Below are 12,921 nucleotides of genomic sequence, written 5' to 3'. Positions count from 1 at the left end.
TCACACAACTACTCCTATAGTAAACAGCTTTCTGTTATCAATAGAGCTTACATTGGACATTCTCCAAAAAGTAACCACAAGTGGTTTTTTAACAGATGAAGTTAGCCATTCATTATTTCTCTTAACGTTCTTAATAAAAAGGGACTAAACAGTTTCTCCAGTGGTTCAGCATCTGGTGGCTAGTTGTGAGGAATGGACCCTGAACTTCCCAGGTTCAGTCCCTACATTATGCTGAGCAAGCCAAGTTGGCAGTAGAGCGTCACACTCTGCCTCAGTGCCTTTGTTTTAGGAAGTAGAGAACTGGACAAGGTTCCTGCTCTTGGGTCATTATTTGGCAACCTGGCAAGCATTGAGTTGTCTGAGATACCCTCTAATTTCAAGCCAGCAATCACTGGCAAACCCCGGACATGAAGGTTGGACAAGATACCATGCTGACCAGGAGGCAAATAGAGAAAATGTGTGAAAACTTGACAAAATTGCACAAACTATATAGCTTATAAATATGGAACACAACAAAACTAGACCATCTTCATTAATCCAGAAACCAAATGTTAATGTTTAATGAACAACTTATTGTAGCGCTATTGCAGCATATCAAAATGTCTCAAAGCTGAAGCCTCTTTGCTCACTTCCACTGAACGTTGAACAAATATACAGCCCTTAGTTTTTTTTCTCCCTAAAGCATGTTAATATTTGAATAGTTCATAACAAAATTTATGTTTCACATTGAGCTTAAATCATAAAAGTGCTTTTAAGGATAACTTCATTCTGCTGTCCTACTTTGTCCAGATAAGTTGAGAAATCGTACAGTAACAGCATGAATAGCTAATTCATATGGCCCCATTACCAAGGTGTCCAATTGTTTGGTCCATCTCTGTACCTCAGCGTGTCGCTGTTCTGTAATGTTGAGTAACTTACACATGTAATAGCGAATTGATTTGTAACCTTTCCTAGAAGCAGCATTCTCAGATTGTAACCAGACTTTTTACCTAGACTGTTCCTTGAGAAATTATGTTAAATTATAAATATTGTCATCTTTGAATTTGCGTGACAAAGGTGGACAGCTCGGGTCCATCATGCAGGTTACCACCAAGAGTGAAAAGAGAAAAGGCAAAATGGGAGGGGTAGCCAGATGATAAACTTCACTTTTCAAAACCTGCAAATTATAGGAGGAAGTCAATTCGATTTATTTGCATCTTGTAACTTGACAGGTGTTCACTGCTCTTGATTGGTTAAGACTGAGTTTGGACTCAGAGCCAAAGTAAAAAGCATCAAATAAAGACCTAGGGCAGAATTTTCCCCCCATGGGAGGGGGGGGGGAGGTTGAAGAGCAGGTGCGCGGAGACGAACCTCCGATTCGTGCCCCCAATTGGGGGCGCACTGCCATTTCATGTGGGCAGGCTAATTAAGGCCCGCCCAGCGTGACGTCCCCACAGAAGGGCTATGTGCTCCCTATGCGGGCAGGGGTGGGGGTATTCCCTAAGCCGAGAGTGTGCTCTTTCGCGCATGCACAGGAGAGAATGCACTCATCTCCCTGAGGCAAAGTGCTGCCTCAGGGAGATCAGCTGTACATTTAAAAATATTAAAAATAGAAAAAAAATATCCCTGACATGTTCCCTCAAGTGACACTGCCACGTGAGTTGGAACATGTCCATAACTTTTAAAAACACTTTAATGGATGAGGTTTCATGCTTTTTCTAATGCCCGCCAGGGCTCCTGTCCTGCCCGCCAACCTTAAGGTTGGACGGGCAGGTCCATTAATTAGCTAAATGACTCTGTCAATGGCCTCAATTGGTCCTTGACAGGTCGGTGGGCGCACAGCTGATTCTGCTGAACCTCGGCCTACCTGAAAATTTAAATAATGCGCGGTGACATTGGGAGTTCCGCTTGATGTCATCCCGCATCATTTTACGTGTCGGCGAGTGTGCCCCGCCTCCTACTCGCCAACCAGGAAATCCTGGCCCTAGAAGCTGAGCTGTAAGCATGAGTACAGCCATTTGGAGATCGCAGAGATATTTTAAAGCACTGTATATCTGTTGCACATGCATTGTTCTGAGATTTATAAAATGTACAACAAACTGGAAAATTAGGGATGGGTAATAAATGGGCAAAAACACCCACATCACATGAACAAATAACATATAACAAAAAAATGCCAACAAAGAGCTGTTGTGCTTTGTTTGATGCACTTTATTAGTCCACAAGTGTCCATTTCCTAATGCAGCCCACACATTGAAAACTGAGAGTCTGGGATTAACCTGATGGCATCCATGAGGAGAGTGCGATTACCCTGTAATACCTATTACAGCCTATTAATGGAGCATTTTGTGTGTGTGTATGTGAGACAGAGAGATTTGCTCAGAGGTGCTCTCACTCCACTGTAGTAGCTTCACCCTCCCTGTGAAGTTACAAAAATAAAGGAGTAGCTCTGAGAATTTCAGACTTCTGGATCTCTTTGAAAATATCTATCAACTCATTCTTTTTTTCCTTTGTCTGCATCTGTAGCTCTCTCAATTCATTTTGTTCTTTGTGTGACTCTTACTATCTGTCTTTGTTTCTAACTTTTGAATCTTTCCATCTCCCCTCCTGCATGATTATTTCTTCTGGTATTTCTTTTGTAGATTCATAGCTTTTCCTATTGCTTGTGCTCGAATCACTTTTTCCTGTATAATTATGGGAATTCCTGTAGATCTGGGAATATATGTTGTTAATCATCCTTAAAAAAAATGTTAGATTTATTAGATCGAGTAATAATTCAGTGCTAAAAGTGAAGATATTCCTTTAAAGATCCCCTTCCCAGATTGGATTTTCGCGGAGTCATTATTTATCTCTACAATGGAGGAGATTTGATTTGTAGGTGAATGTTTACTTCAAGAATTAATTGGGGGTTATTTAATTTTAATGTAGTTTACTTCACCTGAAATCTATCAAAAGTACCATTTTATTTATTAGTTTGATCAGGAAGTAACTGGAGACCTGTTTAAATCTGCAGATTTCATGGACTTATCCGTCACTTATACTAAACAGATAACAATCCGTCTTTTTTCTTCTTCCATTACAGCTTAACAGACAGGCTGCAAAACCTGCTGCGATTTATTTTGTCATTATAGCTTCTGCGAGAGAAAAAGCCTATTGAGATTTGCAAGGTTTAATGGTGTGACCTTCCATGCGTTGTTTCTGAAAGTGATAGAACTGTGGCTGTCTTTACTGAGATGGATGACGGCAACTGATTGCCAGAATTACTCGCCTTTCCTCAGGGAGGTTCTGAGGGCAGCAGTTGAATAAATTTGGGAAATGGAACCAGAAGATGCTTCTCTGTTCTCATTTTTCCAACAGGAGGTTATTGCTTCCTGACATCCCAAATTGTTCACATAGACCAAAGGAGGGCAATATGTTTATTATTGGACGCACCCCTCTCAACAATCAATGCTAATTTAAAGAGAGAAATAACAAACTTGCATTTATATATACCTTTCATGACCACAGGATGCCTCAAAGCCAATTAACTTTATATAGTTAGATAGTTTTATATATAGTTGAATAACTACCAATGCTTACTGTCTAGGTTCAAACTAGTTGGTCGAGATAATGGAAGGAAAACACTATTAATGAAATTATATGAATCATTGCTTTGAGAAGAGGAGAAAGAACAAAGTCAATTTAAAACTGCACTTTTTAAGTGCAGTTGCTCTAATAATGTAGACAATATGACAGTCAATATTTGCACAAAGCTCCCTTGAAAGCAGCATTGATATTAGATAATTTTTATTGATACAGATTCTGATTCAATGTACAGCCTGTCTGTTTCCTTGTTTATCTAGTAAAAATGTTTTTTTTTTATCATCCCAGTTCCTTTACAGGAAGCCTCTGCCAAAATGCTTCCTTTTGGCACATCAGTCAAGATTGTTGAATATAACTCATCAGTGTGGTTGGAATTTCAGATTAATATATTAATTTTTTAGATTACTATCAATAGTGCTTCCCCAGTGGGTAAGGTAAGTGGAATGTGGCACTGGGTCATTAAAGGCCAAGAAAGTCCCACACTGGTCCTTTGGTCTGTGCAGTTAATTGATCTTGCCCACATCTGCAGTGCGAATGTTAACATTGGTTTTGGTGTCACTTGTCAAGAAAAGGGAAAAATAATTTTTGGGTTCCTGTTTCTAATCGTGGTTCAGTGACCCCTGCTGGAAAGTGTGAGTAGTGACATTGAAAGGCAACAGGGTCACATGTGGTTCTCCTTTTCATATAATTGAATAACCTTCTAATGCTTCAGTTCAAATTAGTTGGTTGAGGAACTGGAAGGAAAAAAAATATTTATGAAATTATATAAATTTCTACCTTGAGAAGGGGAGAAAGAACAAAGTCAATTTAAAACTGTTCTGATATCAGGAAAATCAAATGATACTTTTGTTGCACATTAACATTGTTTTATTGCTTTCTAATGTTATCAGTGCTGTGGTCATTCAAAGAGGTATATTTCATTTATATAAACAATTTAGATCATGGAATCAAAAACGCAACTTCTAAATTTGAAGACAGCACCAAATTGGGAGGGATAGACAACACTGAGGAGGACTGCAACATTTTTGCAAGTAGAGATGAATAAACTTGCAAAATGGGCATATAATTGGCAAATTATTTTCAACATAAGTAAGCATTTTTCAGCATAAGTCAGCGTGAGGTACTACAATTTGATAAGAAAATGAAGGACGCCATATATTGGAAAATAAAAACGGAGTAGAGGAACACAGGGATTTTTTTGGGAATGGTGCTGTGTTACAGTCCACTCAAAGATTCCGAATTGCTGTGGAATCCTTTTTACATGCATGTTGTCGTCTGGATAGTAGAGGCTCCAACTTTCTTTCCATCACGTGGCTGAGCAGGAATCTCTCCTGCTCTTACCGCCTGCCATGGGCAGGGTTTGTATCTTTAAAGTGAACCTGTTTGGCTGCGTTATGAACACACCTTGCTTGGCCATTAAGTCCTGAAGTTGGACTCAACCCAGGAGCTTCTGGCGCAGAAGCAGGGACACTGCCCACTGCACCACAAGACCTCCTCAATTTGGGGCAAGTACACAAATCAAAGAATATGGCAATGCAGGCCAATAAGGCCTTAAAAAAGAGATCCAAGCACTAGGAGTTATGACTAGGGTTTGTATTTAGGGAGATGGAATTAAGAAGTAAAGAAGTTATGCTAAGCTTGTAATGAACCTTGGACCACACTTGGAATACTGTGTACAATTCTTGCTGCCATATTATAAAAAGGATATATAGGAACTGGAGAGGATGCAAAAAAAATTACAAGGTTGATACCAGATATGTTAGATTGGTAAAGGATTAATGGGCTGACTCTCTTTTCTCTTGAAAAGAAAAGGCAGGGGGGTGATCTGATAAAAGTCTTAAAATCTTGAAAGACTTTTGATGGAGTAGCACAGGGAGAGTACAAAACAAGAGCAAAACATAGAGGCCATCAATAAGCAATAGTCACCAAGAAATTAAATAGGGAATTCAGAAGAAACTTCTTTACCCAGTGAGAATGTGGAGTTAACTAACACAAGAAGTCAATGTGAATCATATAGATGCATTTAAGGGGAGCTATATTTTCTAATTCAAAACAAATTTCACCCCCCTCTGTCCCTTTCACTTTTTTGTCCCTGTGAGCACTTGCACCAAGTTAGTGACCATTTGAAAGAATTCAACAGCAGTTTTGCATTCAAATCCTGGTTCAACTATTTGTCTTTACAGACAGGAGACTTCTATTTCTCAGACCAGTGCTTAGGCACTGATTCGAGAAGTAGAGGGATGTTAACAGCAACCCGCTGACCCACTTGATTTTGCAGCTTTACACTTTTCCTTTAGCGTTCAGATTCAAAATTTAAAATGTAGGTGTCAAATGTTGTTGGATGACACTCCTGTGGAGTGCTATGGGTTGTCATACCATATTAAAAACATCCTATAAATTCAAGTTGTTCATGTTGACTCATTTCACAGGCAGGGAATTTGACCTCTGAGCTTTAAAATTCCAATAATGGTTGTTCCAGGATTTCTTTCCAAAAAGGATATTTTCCGACTCTGGTTCTGATTTATGAATATTCATGTAATACATACTGATTAATAGCGGGAGTCGAACACCAGTAATAATGAAATCCTGGCTTCTTTCCTCTTGGCCTTGATGTTCATGTCACGCCGTTTCCTGTTGACTTGTGTCTCCTTCTTGCTGCACAGGATGTTCTATTGTTATGATGCCAGATGACATTGTGCAGTTTGGAATGAGTGCTACAGTATGGATGAAGCAGAGCCATCACTCCTAGCTGCAGAAAGGGAGATATTAATCTCTGAATCATTGACAAGCACTAGACAAACTTCTCTGGTTAAGCTGTGGAGGCCATGTCCCTATTGTCAATCAGTATTTCCCCATGTTCCAGTATAATGAGCTGCTCGGAGGGCTGTATTGCAGAGGTCATACATATATCATCACAATCCTTCAACTGATTTCAATATACTGTAAAGAACAGCAGAATTCAGTGGCTATTGTAGCCAGTCTTAACAGGTCTTGTTCTCTTTTCTGATACGCATAAATTCCCTTTTGGACAGAACAACATGGACCAATGTGCACATGTTAAAAAATTGAAACAAAGTGCTGGAAATCATCGTTAGGGCCACTGGCATCTGGAAAAAAAGCATCAAATTATTTCAAGTATCAAACTTTTATCAGATCCTAATGGACACTATATGTTTCCACCATTTTGTTTTTATTTTAATATGGTGGATCTGTGATATATCACATATATTAATAATGTTATGTGTGCACCTGAGACTCAATAGATTGTTCCAACAGGGCGAACTTGGGTGTAAAATTCAGTTGTAGGAAATTAAATGCCATGATACACCCATGTTATCAACATTGCTGTCCTATAATAGAGTAGGGGACCTCAGAAGTACACATGAATGCTCAGTGCAGCCCAATTCATGCACCATTGGTGTAATTTGCAGCAAAAGCATTGCTAGACAATTATTTCTCATACTTATTCTGATCTCATTCTGTAGATCCAACTGAGCTTCTTGGAACGTGTCCATGAGATTGCTTAAATTATGAGATGATGGTTAGGAATATCTGTCGTTTAGATTGTAAGGTTGTGATCTTTTATTTATGGGAGAGTGTTTCTTTATCCCTCCTTTGATGTAGAATCTTCAGCTGTCTAGGCCTGAAATCCTGGAATTCTCGTTCCACTACATTACATCTCCACCTTTTGTGCCCCTCCTTAAAACCAACCTTTTTGACCGAACTTTAGGTCACCCTGCCCGAATATATTTATACAGCTCAGCATTAAATTGTATCTGTTTGTGCTCCTGTGAAGCATCTTGGATGCTTTGCTGTGTTAAAGGTGCTATATAAAGGCATGTTGTCAGTGAGTTGCTCCCTGTTTGCTTCAGCAATAGTGGCCTGACAGGGGAACTCCTTCCAGAAAATATGCAGTAATAATCCAGTAATTCAAATAGATACAGATAGATCTTGGAGACCTTTTGGAATCCTGGCATGGAGAATCCAGAGTTTGAAGATCCAAGTTTCAAAACCCATGTCCTAAGTCACCTCTCTTTTTATTGTGATGCGTGACTGTCCTTCCAGTGAGATGTCCTGCCACTCAGCCAGTGCTGAATTTCTTGAAATGGAACATTGGCAATATGTTCCTTTTTTACTTGATTTCTATTGGGATCTATTCTTCCAACATTTTGTAATTAAATTTCCTCCCTTTGAAAAGAGATCAATTATCCAGCAGAATATTTTGTTGCATTTGGTACCTTGTAAATTTCACTTTTTTCAACAATCTGCGTAAAGATATTTTATTGAAATTATGCTGCGAAATTACAGAGCACCTTACCCTAAATGCTACTGAGTAATTATCATTTAATTCATGTATCTTGGGTCATAATGTACTCTGTATGTGAAGTTGAAGAACATTCCTTTGACTAAACCGTCTGTACAAAAACCTCTTTGCTTCAGGGGAAAAGAAATCTTCAACTTCATCTGCATAACCTTCTCAATTTATTGAAGAAGATAAAAAATCACTATTTGTTGGAAGAACCCATGCTAATCTATAAACCGTGGATTGAATAAAGCTCTTTGTCCCCATTACCCAGTGCTTTAAACTGCTTTCGGATGCTTCACTATGATTTTTAATGTTGCTATATAATATAATGGCCCAGATTTTGCTGTATTAATGCTGACAAGCCTGTCAGCACTCACCTTTATTACTAGGCAAAACTAACTTGTAGTTAAACATAGAAATCCAGAAGTTTCTTTCAGTGATGATCTGTTCCTCTATAGGCTGCGTTTTGCCCGTCTTTGCCAGCACAGTCTGCACAGAAATCACTGTCATGGAGTGAACATGAGCTATTCTCACTTTTAAAATGGCTGAAAAACTTAGGACTTATTCAATCAAGAGTAACTGCGCTTTTAAAAGCATAATGAGTGATAATTAGTGCCGAACAACTCCTGTGGCTCCCCAAAAAACAATTTGACAAGTGTGGAGCATCATTCCCTCAGAAGAAAATTAATGTTGCATTATTTAAGTGAATAGATTTCTTGTTTTTGCGAATTTCCCTTAATCCCACATGTGTGTCACAATCTTTATTTCACTTTCTGTATAATAATTTAAATAGTTGCTTGGTAGCACAAAACTTGAATATTACTGAGAGGAGAGACGTGTTGCCAAAGCTTTTCATCTTGCACTTATCAGGACAAATGCAAGAATGCAAAATTTCAAATGAGCACAACAATTTTTACTATAGGAGAAAGGGGGTTCTGATTAGTTAGCAAGTCAACTCTGGCCGAGGCAACGTTTGCAATTTAGCGTTCTTGTGGTTGTCCACATGAGCGCAAGATAAAAAGCTTCAGCAGCATTCTCTCTTTACAACAATATTCAATGTTTTAAATGAAACTCATATTTCCTATTCTTTTTAACTTCCTGTTTTTCTGTCTGTGTCTATGTGTGTCAGTAAGGATCTGATAAGTTTCCTGTCTGCTTTCCCTGCTCTCACATGTCACCGATCCCCTGTGGAGAGGGCTGAATTCAAACTCATGCCAGAAGAGAGCAAACCTGACAAGACATTAAAAGTCTCTGGGCAACGAGGTGAACAGAAAGAGCTGTTTCTTTATTGCTCATAGCAAAATATGTGCCATTACACTCCTCTCCAGTGCATCCTCTATTTTTCTTTGTGCTGGTCTTGCTTACCACCACGAGCTACCTTCCATCAGGGAAACATGGTTTGGTTCACCCAATTGATGGGAGAATTGAATCTGTTTGATTCCTTCTTTCTGTAGGTCACTCCATTTGTTAACTGGACCTAACTATTCTGCATAAAGCAATAGGCAGCCCCAGAGCTTGAATTCACTTCTTGATTAGGGAGATGTGGGGCGGGACAGCTGGGGTTGAGTTGGGGGGGAGGGTGTGGGGAAGAGACTGTGAGGGTGGGAAGTGATAGTTGGCAGCACAGAAACTGCTTCTTAAACAACAGTTTTGTCATTGGTTTTGGGTGACGTTTTTAGCCTCTTCTGTAATGACTTTTCCTTAATCCATCTGGTGTCACATTTCAGTAAAATTCCCCAAATAAACCAGTGTTGCACAATAGCCTCCTAATAGTCTTTTGTTAAAAGGTGAGAAGAATCTGTTCTATTTCTAAAGCACAGAGGTTGAAACTAGGATTTTCCCAGCAAAGGAACTAAATTTGAAATATATCTATCATAGATTGTGGCTTGTTACTTATCAATTCATTGCTCTGTGCTTGAGGCTTGCTTTAAATGCAATGTTGCACTTGTTATTTTTTTCACTGTGTTGAGTGTAATTCACTACAACAAGGCATCTAACAGTGTCTGCATTAGTTAGAATTTACATTGCATGCTTGGGTTTTAAATTTTTGTGTGGAAAGTTGCTGATAATGTGAGCTGAAATAGCAGTGGCAAGGAAAACCAGATACCTGGGAGCTGAATGAACAGGGCAAAAAACTGTGTATCATCTTAACAATCAGATCATTGAATTCACGTTTTGTGGGGAGTGAGACAGAAGTGTAAAATAAAGTGGGTGAATTCAATGCCAAATCAGGTAATGAGGGTAAGAAAGATTGCATTCAGAGAGAGAGAGACAAAAATGCCAGGAAAAAGAGTTAATAATTTTATATTGACATTTACAATATCCAACAACAATTGAAACCTGACTGAATGAGACTCCATACTTGCAACAGTCAATTTTCATTGCCAATGAGATTTGCTATAATTAACGTTTATCATATCCTTTTTAAAAAATGTACTTGAATGGAAATGGACAAGATTTAACTTTACAGGGTGAGTTTAGTTTGTATCTGCTGTACAAACACAGAACTTCCCTCTGTTCAATGCATGAGGCAAACAGTGAAATGCTGTTTGCAAAAAGCAAACAGTGGAGCAGCTCAACTGGGACCACAGCTTTCGGTTTAACAACATACCAATCTCTTGCCTGAATTTGCTGTAGATTTTGTGCATAATTTAAAAAAAAGACAGACGTAGGGCAGAATTTTCTCCCCATTGGGGGTGGCAGCTCAGGACCGGGAGCGGGCGCAGGCGGGCGTACAGCCAATCACCACCCATGATTGGCTGCGCGCCGCCATTTTATGTGGGTGGGCCGATTAAAGCCCGCCCAGTGTGATGCGCACCCGGACAGTGTCACATGAGCTGGGACATGTCTATGAATTTTATTAAAAATTTTAATTCATGTTTAAAAACCTTCATGAAACCTCATCCCGCCCGTGGATGAGGTTCCATGAAAATTGCAAAGGCCGCCTGGGCTCTTCGCCTGCCCGACAACCTTAAGATTGGACTGACAGGCCCTATCGATTGTTTAAATTGCTATTTAAATGGTCTTAATAAGCCTTTGACAGTTTGGCGGGCGCGCAGCCGACTCTGATGCACGCCTGCCAAACCGAAGTTCTGAATGAGGCACAATGACGTCGGGACACATGCCTGATGTCATCGCACGTCATTTTACATGTCGGGGAGCGGGGCCCGCTCCTGCTCGCCGAACAGAAAATTCAGGTCATAGCTTCTTTCCTGTAAGACCCAAAGTGCTCTACAGCTAATCAAAGGCTATTGAAGTGCAGTCACTAATGTAGGAAAACATGGCTCATAATTTGCTCACAGCTAGCTCCTACAAACAGCAAAAGCCTCACTGTTACTTTGACAGCAAATTATGGCCTATTACAGACTCATGTTTCTTTTAAGTCTTTCTGTTATTGGAATGGGAGGCACTTCCATGTTGTGAATACAATTTCCTTTTTATTATACATCCACACTGTCCTTGTTCCCCCATGTTTCCTTACGCTTCAGATCTGTGTATTATACAAGGAAACTAAACGGGCACCCAAAACGGGTCAGTGAGAAAATGCACTGAGCAGTTTGGCATTAGAGTCCATCCAGACCAAGACAATCTCCAATTCAACTATTAATAGGAGTGTTACAGTAAGCTGCAGTGTTACAGCTGCAGTGTTACAATAAGCTGCGGTGTTACAGCAAGCTGCAGTGTTACAATAAGCTGCGGTGTTACAGCAAGCTGCAGTGTTACAATGAGCTGCAGTGTTACAGCAAGCTGCAGTGTTACGATAAGCTGCGGTGTTACAGCGAGCTGCGGTGTTACAGCGAGCTGCGGTGTTACAGCGAGCTGCGGTCTTACAATAAGCTGCAGTGTTACAGTAAGCTGCGGTGTTACAATAAGCTGCGGTGCTACAATAAGCTGCAGTGTTCCTGAACTAAGCAGGGGGCATGTCAGTAAGAAACGTCCTCCTGATCCCTATCGAGTAGCCTGTACATCTGACCTGGTTCTGACTATTCCTGCTATTGACCATAAAACCATAAGACATAGGAGCAGAAATTAGGCCATTCAGCCCATCGATTCTGCTCCACCATTCAATCATGGCTGAAAAGTTTCTCAACCCCATTCTCCCGCCTTCTCCCCGTAACGTTTGATGCCCTTACCAATCAAGAACCTATCTATCTCCATCTTAAATACACTCAATAACCTGGCCTCCACAGCCTTCTGTGGCAATGAATTCCATAGATTCACCACTCTCTGGCTAAAGAAGTTTCTCCTCATCTCTGTTCTAAAAGGTCTTCCCTTTACTCTGAGGCTGTGCCCTCGGGTCCTAGTCTCTCCTACTAATGGAAACATTTTCCCCACGTCCATTCTATCCAGGCCTTTCAGTATTCTGTAAGTTTCAATCAGATCCCCCCTCATCCTTCTAAACTCCATCGAGTATAGACCCAGAGTCCTCAAATGTTCCTGATATGTTAAGTCTTTCATTCCTGAGATCGTTCTCGTAAACCTCCTCTGGACCCTCTCCAGGGCCAGCACATCCTTCCTGAGATACGGGTCCCAAAATTGCTCACGATATTCTAAATGTGGTCTGGCCAGAGCCTTATAAAGCCTCAGCAGCAAATCCCTGCTTTTATATCCTAGTAGCCTGTCAACACTGTCAATTGTGCACAAGAGCTGTTTTGGTGAAGTTTTGGACTGACATTCGCATTCTGTGATATCAGAAAGTAATGTTGCTTTCCTTTTTGTTTAATGTCTTGATCCAAATTGAAGCTCTCATTTTATGACTGAGTTTTATTCTTATGAATACACAGGGTTGGATTTCCATGAAGATTTGCATGGAATTGGATCAAAAGAAGGCTTGAAAGGACGTAAACTTCAAAAGGCATTTGAGAGCTTTGCATGGAATATCACTGTACTAAAAGTAAGTAATTTCCATTGTCTGGTCCTCCACAGGGCTCCCATAATCTTCTGATAGAGTGTACACTAACAGCCATTGTGTCTGACCTGCTTTACCTCCCTATACTGGCATAGTATGTTCCAGAAAGCCAGTTATTGAAGGATAGAACTGGGGCCAATCTTTA

General features: G+C 40.1%; 1 protein-coding gene across 4 annotated transcripts in view; it reads left to right on the top strand.

Annotated features, from left to right (window-relative positions):
• Positions 1-12,921, top strand: part of si:ch211-210g13.5 (inactive phospholipase C-like protein 2) — a 220,955-nt gene that overhangs the window by 194,653 nt on the left and 13,381 nt on the right. For all 4 annotated transcript variants that reach the window (XR_005941315.1, XM_041173691.1, XM_041173690.1 and 1 more), the window contains one exon: positions 12,652-12,761. Coding sequence is in view for 3 of the 4 variants with exons in the window: in XM_041173691.1 (XP_041029625.1) it covers positions 12,652-12,761 (110 nt within the window). In the remaining variant the exon portion in view is untranslated. The remainder of the gene's footprint in view (positions 1-12,651; positions 12,762-12,921) is intronic.

The sequence above is a fragment of the Carcharodon carcharias genome, chromosome 23 (genome assembly GCF_017639515.1).
Source record: "Carcharodon carcharias isolate sCarCar2 chromosome 23, sCarCar2.pri, whole genome shotgun sequence".
Taxonomy (NCBI): domain Eukaryota; kingdom Metazoa; phylum Chordata; class Chondrichthyes; order Lamniformes; family Lamnidae; genus Carcharodon; species Carcharodon carcharias.
This window is presented reverse-complemented; position numbering and strand designations above follow the sequence as displayed.